We start from the raw sequence: 12231 nt of genomic DNA on the forward strand, positions 1-12231 counted from the left end.
GAGCGCGAGACTTGGATTGCCATGGGTCACAGCGTTTAGGTCACTTACGTCAAAATCTCTTTATGGCAAGTCGGCTTTTTAAACTGACAGGCGGGTCTTCCATTCTTACAGCCAGCATTTTGAATGTTATGATTTTTTGCATAATTTTAACTATGCGTGGTCCCCTTCCTCCTACTATAACATCTCTGCTGCAGTTCAATAAAGAACCATGTTTGTTTTAATTCTATCTTTGCATAAGCATTTGTAATTAAGGAATTCTTAGCGAGCAATCGTGGAAACAGTTCTAGAGAGGGATAGTAATTTAACAGACCGTGATTACAGCCACCCAGTGATCAGCATGTGAGATTTGGTTTAATTTGAGTGACTCTGAGAGGAAATATATCCTTACTCTGTTGTCTTCACTTCCGTCATCCTCAATGCACAACATTTTATATATACATATAAATATATCTAAAACTCTTTGAAAAGAAAAAAAAGTAACCCTTTTTCAAAACTTTGCGTTTTCAGGCACCCAAAACACCACTGTTGTGTAAAGGAACGGCCAAAACGCATAAAAAGTTTTACGTTTTCAGCTGTTGAGGGCATAGGCAAGAGTTTTCGGTTGTTAAGTATCAACTATCAGATGTTTCTTCTAAAGTTTCTCAAACAACCAAGTGAATAAACGTAAACCAAGTGAAAAGTGCAGGGCTATAAGATGAATTCAGTGAATAACCCAGATTATTTGGTTTTGGACGAATCTGATGAGAAATAGTTCATAGTGAGATTTTTTACTTTTGATTACAGACTTTGTTCTTTTGGTCAATCTGAGGACAGTTTGAGATATTGTTGAGGTCTCTTCTTAAACTAGAAACACTTCTTCAGAAAAGATACATGTGAGCTAACTGATTTTTCCCCCTCAGATAAAAACATCTGAGAAGCGGGAGATTTGCTTGATGCTGAAACAACTGAGACATTAAAGAGATCGCTTTTGTGATGTTTCTTAGGGTTTTCTTGGAATCACTAACATCAGCACGTCGGAGCCATGTGCATCACTTGGAGGCTGGGCAAATATCTCCTGGTGTGTCGGAGTGCTTTGTTGAATCAGTCTGGAGCTCCTGATGTGTTTGATCAGATGTTTCCTGTATCAGTGAGCTGTTGTTTTACCCTCCAGATGCTGCCAAAATGTTCAGTCAGGCTGAGTTTATCAAGCATGGAAATATAATTAGCTGTTGGAGTGGTCAGATAAATTCAGAGTTGTTGTGTTATGCATAGGGAGAAGGGTGACAGACCGCACCTATGTGTTTTTAACAGTGTTAAAGCATGAAGTTATAACAGCAATGCTGCAGATATAGAGAAGATGTTCACTGAAGTTGATTTCATGCCACTGTATAAATAAATGGGAATTAAAAGGACTTAAGGGCTTTGATTCATTTATGATTGTCTTCTGGCTATGAGCTTTATGAGTCAGTATCCCACATCATTTGACTTCTTAATCGATGAGCTGTAATTATATTAAGCAAACTTTTAACCGACTTCATGCGGCGTTCTCTTCAGATGATTAGGTTATTGCATTTGACAGCATCAGATAGCATGAAATAATTGGCACGGCAACTAAACATCATGCCCAGTGGCGGAGCTTGACTGTTTGGTATGTGGCTGCTGAGAAAGGACTGGGTTAGATGCAATCTCCAGAAACTGGATATCAAAAAGAACATTAAATATAGTATGGAATTTGAATATTAAATATAGTCTGTCTGTCGGTTGGTCGGTTTTATCCGTCTTTCTGTCTGTCTGTTTTTCCAGTTTTCGACAAGTCTGTCTGTTTGTCTGTCGGTCATATCAGTGTTTGACCAGTCTGTCTGTCGTTCCACTATTCGACCGGTCTGTATGTTTGTCTGTCGGCCAGTTGTTCCAGTGTTTGATTAATCTATTTGTCATCCATCCATCCATCCATCCATCCATCCATCCATCCATCCATCCGGTAATATGTTAAACATAAAGAGGGAGAGGTTCTGTATGTCTTGGCTCATGGGAGTGTATATGAGGTACTTCTTCATTTGTAGGGCTGGAGAGGAATGTGTTGTTGACACTGAACTGTGAGAGTGATGAAACATACTGAAGATACAAGACTCCCATACATTTATTGTCATCCTTGATCTTTATTTTTTGTGATTACAAAATGATGTTGACAAATTTACAGGCCTGGGTAATCCTCTTTTGTAGAACTTGACTCTACTTTAAAATATACTTATAAGCATGCTGATAGATGATTATGAGTGTTGCTTATATAAACAACTTCAATTAATGTTGTGATTTTAGGTTAGGTTTGGCTACTTGTGAAGACTGCCCAAGAAATGTAAATGTGTTTCCACTACCCTGAGCCAGATGGGTATAGACAATGTGTGGTCCCCCTAAATGTTTACTGAGGAAGTTCTTTAAATAAGCGCTTGGAGACAGGCACACTTGTATCTGTTTGGATAAATAAAACATAAAGTTTGCAGGAGCACTAAAGAGGCTTCTTCCTTTGTATGTTTGAATTATGCACTTGTTAAACATGGGATATATTTCTAAAGTGTATGAGTAAGCAGTGGAGAGAGTGGCAGCAGAGAAAAGATGAGGTTGATGGGCCTTCCTCAAGGCAGTAATGGAAGAGTAAATGTAAATCTGATCTTTAATTCGATGTCTTTTTGACTAATTCTAGAGAGTGATGCCAAGGCCCTGACACCCTGACGCTGGCAAATCATATCGATGTCAAGACCATATTTCATGTTCCAAAAGGCCTGACGAATTGATCTTTCATGGGCTTGCCCATTTCGGCTACTTTCGGGGGTTGTGAATGCCCTCCTGCAGTGTCAGACCACCCATCTACTTTCCCTGGGACCTCATGTCCTGGACACTGGGTGCGTCTTGCTCACCTCACCCTCCCTGCGGTCCATCTGGGATCATTTGGTTTGACCTCCAATGACTCACTGACCTTTCTACAGTTTTTTTTTTCACTCACCATACGTCCTTGGTGCTACTCAACCCAGGAGTGTTGCACAGCTATGTAAAACCTGGTGCGGTTTGTCTTTGCTGAAACCAAACTGCTTTTTAAATATAGGTTTATGTATCATAGCATATGTTCTTCATATGGTTTTAGAAGATTGCTGTTGCATAACTTGTTTTATTTTAAACACCATTGAGTCTGGAGTAATATTCTCTACATCTGAAGTAATGGGCGTCACGCTTCCTTAGGTGTAGAATGCTTGCCCAGACAAAATGGCATTCGTGAGGAAAAGTGAATGAACTACTGTGAGATTTGACATGTACAACCCAGCTTTGAATAACTGTGAGGGCCCTGGGGTGAGTTTCCAACCACGGCTAAACATGAGAAGAGAGCCATTACCGCCTGTAATGTAGTATGTTTGTGATCAAGGGTGTAAGAACGACTTGAAGAGTGTATAATAATGGAGATTTGCTTCCCAGTTTGTGATCCACTTTGTTAGGTGTTAGGTGACTGAAACTTGACCTCCATCAACAATCAACTAAAGCTTTTGAACATGTGGAGGTGATTCATAGGATTAGTTTGCACTTATATCAGGACCCGAGACTTACATTATATTTGTATTTGTAAATAAGAGGCTTTGAACACTATAAAAAGGAGTACAGCCAGAGTCAATAATCAATGTATATGATTTCTTACACTTTCAGCTTGGGCTTTTTAAATGCTTATTGACACCACAAAAAAGTTCTGCACATTTATGAACCTCTAAACAAAGCTATTTGGAGCTTGTGTAGGCTAATTATGTATATTTACTTAAAGTTAGCAGCAGTTCCCCCTTTTGGCTTCCACTATGTGGACATTACAGATGTAGACGCTCTTAAAATGGAAGCGATATTTAACCAGTATTCATTCTAGTACCCACCATGGTAGACCACAGTGAAAATAACCAGCTCACAATTCCCGAATGACAGTCCTACCGCTGTCTAGAATTATTATTTTTTTACCTCAGAGAGTCGTCTCAAGCGTACAATTTGAGCATTTTCGATTGTTTCTCGTGTTTAAGTTCACTCCCCAGGTTGAGGGAATGTGTTCTGTGGGAGTTCTTTGTTGAACACAGAGCACAGGTTGTATGTTGAGTGACTGAACTCTCGGTCCGCTCTGGCCCTGAGCTGAGACAGAAAGAGCCCTTTATACTCCCTCAGGCTCTGTGTGTTTAGACTCTGGTGGACAGAAGCTAGTGGCTGGATAGTGTGTGCCTGTGAAAAGTCTCCCCTTATGATTTCACTTAAGGTCAAATAATAATCCTGAAGGGACTGGTCATATCTAAAAAAAAATTTTTTTGATGTTCTTGACATTAAAGGGATAGGTCACCCTAAAATGAAAATTGAGACATAATTTACTCACCCTGGTGTTGTTCTAATGCCGTATGCCCTTCTTTTATGGAACACAGAAAGATACATATTTTTTTCTAAATGTCCTGCTCGCGCTTGTCCATATTATGGCAGTGAATAGCGACAGATATCTTAGACGTAAAAGTGTCACAGAATGATCCCATGTGGCATGTACCATATATTCTAAGTGTCCTAGGGGTATACGATAGGGTTTAGTGGAAAAAAAACTGAAATTAAATGTATTATTTAACGAAATTCTTGACCTTGGCTGTTGGGCTTCTCTGCAGGACATGAAATACAACTCATGTACCTTCTTTTCTGAGGTGTTATTGCATCACATCTGTCAACTGTCATTCAGACTGTCATCAGACAAACAGAGTTTCAGTCCGGTGATATTGGACTCAGTGAAGAATACAGATACTTATTTCTGTATTTCATGTCGCGTTTTTGTTAATTAGTTACTTTTTTTAAAAGTTTAGTGTTGATCACTATTCATTGCCATTATATGAATGTTTGAATGTTGTTGTTGTTTTTTTACATTCTCCTTTTGTGGTCCATACAAAAAAAAAAGGCTTACGGCAATAGAACAACACACCAAGGTGAGTAAATGATTACTTAATTTCCATTTTAAGGTGAACTTTCCCTTTGTTTCCCTTTTTAGAGGCACACTAAAAAGTTGCCTCTTAAAGATCTTGCTCAAAGCAAGCATAACTACATCATTTTATATGACAGCAATATGAGAATCTGTTGTGCACACATCTTAACACATGTTATTGGCAATGAGGAGCACTTTTATGTTTTATTTATTATGTGATAACTTTGTGATTATCCCCGGTGTTCACACCCACTGCACACAATATGATATATATGTTTAAGAATGCCACATTTGTTATATCAGAGCCATGTAACTGTCAGAATGTGTTTTGACCTTTGATCTCTGGCAGAGTCCATCAACACAGTGAAAGGTAAGTGAAAATTACTGCAATTTTTTTTATGCACTTCATCATAATCAATTAGAGTCAACATATTCAGCCCTATGGCATTCAACACTAGTCATAAGCTGCGGACATTTGTTAAGGATAGGCATATTGTCATATTTTGTATTGGTAGGAAAATAATTTTGTCACCAAATTCAACAATGTAATCATGATCACAGGCGTTACTGCACGCAAATATCTGAAGATCTACTGTGCATGTTTCTGAGACGTTCACAGAGTGCAGTTCCAACTTGCCCTGAGGTGATGACATAATGCTTTGTTGTATGCATGAAGATGAATTATCTCACTGATTTTGTATTAATCATTTTATTGATTTTGAATCTTAATGCAAAATGCCACAGTCATTTGTTCTTTTTTCCTTTTATTCATTATTTAATCAATTCATAGAAGAGATTTGGCATGCTAACAAAAACTTATTTCTGGCATGGATCACGAGCTGGCTGCGTGCCATTTGTTTGTAGAGCCAGTTGTTCATTTTATTCATACATTTTAGAAGCGGAGCTAAACTAAATGATCATTATACGTTTACTTAGCCTTTACATGGCAATTTGAATCGGAACTAGAGACTATTGGTCACATTTAACACAGGAATTCCCTGCAAACCAAAGAGATGCCAGTATACTAAAAGAAGTATACCATCATTTTATTCATACTTTGATTTGTTTGAGTTTGACTCTGATTTTCAGTAATTATGTGGTTAACTAATTCCTTTACGTTGCAGTGTGGAGGAATGAAACTGGGAAAAGTGATGGGCTGTCAGTCAAACTTAGCCCCTCCCACACAACCTCCACATGCACTCTTGAAGAATAAAGGTCTGCAAAACATACGTTTTTTTTATTACTTTCTTGTCTTTTATACTTTTTTTCCTGCTTATTGACAGTCAAAGCCAAACTGTAAAAAGTGCTAAGTTGGCTTAGAATTGAGTAAATAAACTTCATACTTACTCAAAAAAAGTAAGTTATGTGGAATTGTCAAGGTCACGTAGTTATTTTTTTTCAGTACACTTGAACTTTATTTACTTAAAAAAATTAAGGCAACAGTTTTTTTTTTCTTTCTAAGTTAAGTCAACTGAACACTTTTCACAGTGCAAGAGTTGACACATTTCTCATGGATTTCATCAAAGGTTCTAAATAACTTAACAATAATAATGTTCTAAATAACAGTTGACGAAGGTATGTTAAATCCAGTATGTTAGTTCTATTCAAAATGAATGGTCACTTAATGGACTCGTCATAAAACATTAAAAACACAGCTCTCTGGAATACTTAATTAGTTTTCCAGCTATATTAATAACATTAAATTATGCATTATTAAACCAGCCTATAGTAAATAACCCTAAACCAGACCCTAACCGTAACTCTATAATGTAGTTAATAAATTTTATTCAGTACTTTTTTTCTTTACTCAGGACTTTTTTTTGAGTAAATACAAAGTATCTACATCACCTTCAAATAAAGGGTAACTCTGACATTGTTACATGTTACATATACTGTAGTTACTATAGTAATAATTATAAAGGATGTATAATTACATGCAACTAATCCTAACCTTATAGTAAGTACATGTAGTTAATTCATATTACTTAAATGTATAATTACAGTGTAACAAAGACACCTTAAAAAAAGTGTAACCAAATAAAGTGTAACCCTTGATTGTGATTGGTCAATCGCTGCAAAATATTGTAGCCTATAGGCGACCTGTATATTTATAGTAGGCTAATATAATGTTGTCATTGGATGTGTAAAATATAGGCTACATAAAACAAAGCTTCATTCGTTATCTGGTATAAACATAAACTTGTTTAATATAGGCTACATTAATTATCTGGTAAGAATGCTTGTTTATGTTATCAGAAAAGTTATAATAAATGTTTTCACCATTCTGTTGGTGATGCAAATAGGATATGCCTAATCTGAAAACGTACATTGAATAAATATGGAATGCATGCTCTCTCTCTCTCTCTCTCTCTCTCTCTCTCTCTCTCATTCCCAGGCTACACCAGGGATTTTTTTTTTTACCGGCTTTCGTGGGGGACGCGCAAGAGGGCGACCAGGGGAGGCTTTGGAAAACTGATGGGTGGATCCCTAGCCAACTTTCAAGCCCCGTGATTTGCTAATCGGGGTATTTTTCCCTTGTCATTTTCCTGTAATCCAGGGTCTGGGTCCAGCCCTCTTGACGGTGAGGCGATCGAGCGCTCAGCGTCTCATTTTGATTAAAGCCCGATTCCCTTCAGTCTGAAGGCTGGGCGCATGGAAAGGAGGATCTAAGGGGGCCCGGCGAAACAAAATACCCTTCACCTATGGCTGTTTAGAGCAGATCGGGCACATTTTGGGATTGTAGAAGGGAGATCATTTTCAAATAAGCAGAGGTCGCCCCGGGTTTTGTACACATTTGTGGGCGCCCCAACCATGGAGAGGCCAAGGTGGTCCCCAATGTGGAAAACGAAAAGGTGTCTTTTGGATTCCACTGTTTTCAAATTCATCACAGTTTCCCTCGTCCTGGTTCTGCAGGCTCCAAATGTCAGAGCAGGTAAGGAAAGATAGACTTCCAAACTTTTGATGAAGTTGTAGGGACTGTCAGATAGGAGATGCGCATTTGCGCCCGCGGATTTTAACGCGTTTGATTTAGACAGGTGATCGTAGATCTGCATCCCATATATATGTGTGTGTGTGCGTGCTGCAAAATAGAATAGGCTATATGTGCACATGAAATCAAAAGACATTGTAATCATGAAATGAAGAAGACTGTATTCTTTGAAATTTCCTTAAAATAAAGCCATCAGTTCCCCAAATTATTTCACAAGCGTTTAATACAATTTATAATGCAACTTCATGGGCATGTAACACATAAGGTTAATAATGCTTTTCTTAGCCTATACAATATGTGCATAGCATGATTGGATCGTGATCACAATCTTAAACACGGAAAGGGTCTAAGTCTGTAATTTAAAATAGTTGTAACAAGTAGACTTTTGCGCATTACTTTGTTTGTTCTGCCCTTTCAATTTGCATATACCCAAACTTTTGCGATTGTATTTTATGTCTATATATTTTACGTTATATTACACTCAATGAGAGAGTGAAGAGGAGGAATGTGTCAAGAAAGTGTCACGGAGAGACAGTTCAAGATTTTCTTTGGGGCAAAAAAGCTCTTTGTTTGAACCTGTGGTCCGTTAGGTGTGTGTGGACACGGTTAGCAGGGTGGAATTCCTCAGGGTTTTACACCCATGCCTTACATTTAAGAAAATAAAATATATCTTCTTGAATGGTGTGATTGTGGATGAAGATGTGTGCCAAATTAAGTGCATTCAAAGAGAGGCGAATTAATAGGAGCTTATCTGTAATTGATAGGCTACTAATTTATGCTCATAAGACTTCATTGTGAACAAGTGTTCTGGTCGCATTGACATGATTTTTTTTGTGTTATGAGCAATCTTACAACCTTTAACTATGATAAGAATTTGATTTATAGTAACTGAGACCTGGGAGGTCCAATTTACAATGGGCGTGACTGATAATAAGAACTGCAACCAGTGATTTTTCAAGAAATATGCAAATGTGAATAATGCACTTGCAATATATAAGTATATATATGGTGTAAATGTTATAAATAAAATCTTTACCTTTTGAACTTTTTTTTTTTTTTTTTTTTTCTTGTCCGCTTTACACTGTTAGACATTAGAGATTGCTGCTTGGTAATGAACTAGCGTTGAGCCCACAGTGGGCTATAGCCAAAATCACCCTTTCCCCATTCACCCCTAGCTCCACCGAAGCCCAAGTGGTGGCTTTTGCAACATTGTGACTCCCATGTCTTTCTAGGTCCACATGATGAGTTTCCCAGTGGGAATGTTTCTCTACTAAGTGCCTTCCCGTTATTTGATGACTGTCCTCTCTGTCCATCCCTATTATTTTGGAGGCTTCAAAGGGCCCAGAGCCATCCAGGGGCCCCAGTCTGGCCTTATGATAGGTCTCACTCACCGTCACAGGAGCAAAGTACCTTGGCAAAATAAATTAGGCATTTATTTAGTTTGAAAATGGCAAAGACAATGGATTGTTGTTGTTCTCTTATTTGACACATTTCTTTAGGCTGCTTGAAAATAACCAGATTTCTTTTCTCTGAAGTGTCAGCGATACGGCATGCTTAATACCCCCCCCCCCCCTTTTTTTTTTTTTTGCGCCTATCAAAACTGATAATGGATCTTATAATATATTAATCCAATTGGACTTCTGAAGCAATGCATTATATCCTTTGCGGTTTGTGGCTTGTGAAGGCATTTCTACCGGGTGCCCTCTTGAGCTGGCAGTGTACTGACATGTTTTCTCAGCCCCTGGGGCTGAGGAACCTCAGATGTGCATTCCTTCAGACAATGCACACATTTCAGAAATCTTTCCGTACTCTTCTGGTAGATGGTGCTGACTGTAGGTATCAAGACCATTTGGGCTATTCACGACTCGTGCTATTGCGAGTTAACTCTATGCATGTTTGTTGTGGTTCAGTCCAATTTTGAAGTAAACGTAACGTCTTGATGTTGCATAATTGCATGCGGTTCTCTCTGTTGCATCTTATATGTACACTCTCAAAAATAAATGTTCCTAAAGGGGTTTTTCGCAACGATGCCATAGAAGAAACATTTGGGGTTTCCCAAAGAACGTTTCAATGCACAGTTCTTCATTTTTATGTAGAGTACTTCCACTACAAAGTGCAATGGAAAGGTTCCATGGAAGTTAAAGGTTCTACATGAAACCACAGATGCCAATTAAGAACCTTTATATTTAGAAGTTTAATGTTCAGACAAAATAAACAGTCCGTCATCATTCGCTCACCCTCAGGTCTTTCCAAACCTGCATAACTTTCTTCATTTCGCAAAGGAGATATTTATGTTGTAGACAAAACACATACTGTACCTGTTCTCCATCTGTTTCACACTAGAGCGAATGTGTTTGGATTGACATTAGAGAGAGTAAGTGATGACACATTTTACAATTTTAGCTGAACTGTCCCTGGAATATTAGGTGAACTGAACAGTGTTCTTGAGAAGCAGATGTCTGAAAGGCTTTATTGTTTTTTGATGTTTCTCTACAGTCGTGAGGGGAAAAAATTGTAGCAAAAAATTTTGTCAATGAGGTTGCCTCACGGAGAGCCTGTGGCATAATGCTTTCTTGTTCAAGCGGCACGCATGTGTCAAAGAGGGGAGAGCGAGGGGAGAAGGGGGAGATAGAGGATGAAAAAGGGAGAGAGAGAGAGAGAGAGAGAGATTCTGACTGAATTCATTATTAGAGTCTCAAGGAGCCGCAGGTAAAAAGGTTTTCCGCTAATATCACCCCAAAAAGTCAAATTCTAAAAATGTTCTTAATGTATTACATTGCGTTCCCTTGCCCTAATGAGAGCTCATCCATTGGATCCATGTTATTTTAGCACTACATTTGTGTCTTCCTGTTACCATAAAAGTGAATTTCATAATTAAATGATTTATGCAAATGACAGAACTTCCTTTAGAAGAAGCCCCTCCCACTTTGTGGTGTCCCTTGGAATAGTAATGATCTTGATGTGCAACTCTCTCTCAGTCAGTACCTCCCTCCACATTCACACTCGATGTCTAATCAACCTTCTCTCCCACACACACAAGCCTGCCTAGTGCAAAGAATGAATGAAAGTGAAACAGATCAGCGTGTGTGTTTGCACAGCAGCCCGGTTAAAATCGCACCAGGTCATCAGCTGCGCTCTCCTAATGGCAGCACATTCTCGGTTGGTATTCTCAAAGTATTGACATTTTTCTTTGGCACTTGAATGACAAAAGGTCAGACTCAAGCGACAGCGCCACATCTGGATTATATGAGGCCTGAGGTTATGGAGAACGTCTCAAGAAGATCCCTCATTGTGTTAGATGAATTTGAGGTTTTCCTTTTGTCTAGCTTGTATGTTCAGCATAAAGCTCGGTCTAAGTCTCTCAGATCGTGAGGGATCATTCCACTCAACACAAAGAACCGGCAGATGAATGTGTGTCACCTTTTGCTTTTCAGACTTTTAAATGGGGTGGTAAATGTTTTCTCAGCACTGGGAATGCCTCAGCGTCTTTATTATAGCGGTTTAGACCTCCCAGTCCACCCTATTGTGATGTAGCATGCCTTTATTGTTGGCAGTTTGAGCGTTCAGTTTTATGTGGTAGATGCCAAAGATTCACTCAAGTCCCAGAAGACACATATGGTGTTGGTAGATTCTTAAAAACACCCAGATGCCAAACATGTGCCCCTACATTCACAATTAATCATGAAGACATCCTCTTCAATGGTGCTTTTGAGTTCTTCCTCTCAGTGAAGTTTCAGGGTGATCCGGGGTGAACAGTGTTTATCTTTCATCTTGCTTCGTTAACCATAATGAAACCGTTGGTTCAAGTTTACTTAACCCAGCTGTTGCTGAAGTGTCTCCCAAAGAGTTGAAGGTGGTATCGGGAATTTCACAAGGGTCAAATCTCATAGGAGTGAATTTCAGACATTGGCTTCTTTTTTTGTGGTTGTGGGTCATAAAATAATGTTTAGAGATCATTTTGATGCAGTCACTCTGGTCATCATTAGGATAATTTAGTTAATTTGACTGCGCAGCTTTCATTTAACTTACTGTTCTCTCTCTCACACACACACACACACACACACACACACACACACACACACACACACACACAATCTGTAATATGACTAACCAACTTTACAGTAAATATTATAGAAACGGAAGTATTAAAATACAGGTGCTGCTTTACAGTATATGATTTGATCCTAGATTTACACTTGATATTAATAATTACAGTATACATATTTAATTTTTTTTATAAAATTGTTTAAATAAATAGGCCTATTTAATATGTAGATTATCCTAAATAAGTTTA

At 38.4% G+C, this 12231-nt stretch overlaps 1 protein-coding gene across 6 annotated transcripts in view; it reads left to right on the forward strand.

Annotated features, from left to right (window-relative positions):
• Positions 1-7504: 7504 nt before the first annotated feature.
• The window catches only part of col11a1a (collagen, type XI, alpha 1a), a 73005-nt gene continuing 68278 nt past the window's right edge, over positions 7505-12231 (forward strand). For 5 of the 6 annotated variants that reach the window (XM_079602374.1, XM_079602371.1, XM_079602375.1 and 2 more), the window contains exon 1: positions 7505-7880. In XM_079602374.1, the coding sequence (XP_079458500.1) occupies positions 7760-7880 (121 nt within the window). In that variant the 5' untranslated portion in view covers positions 7505-7759. The remainder of the gene's footprint in view (positions 7881-12231) is intronic. The other variant, XM_079602372.1, reaches the window with a different exon arrangement.

This window comes from Phoxinus phoxinus, assembly GCF_949152265.1.
Source record: "Phoxinus phoxinus genome assembly, chromosome: 24".
NCBI lineage: Eukaryota > Metazoa > Chordata > Actinopteri > Cypriniformes > Leuciscidae > Phoxinus > Phoxinus phoxinus.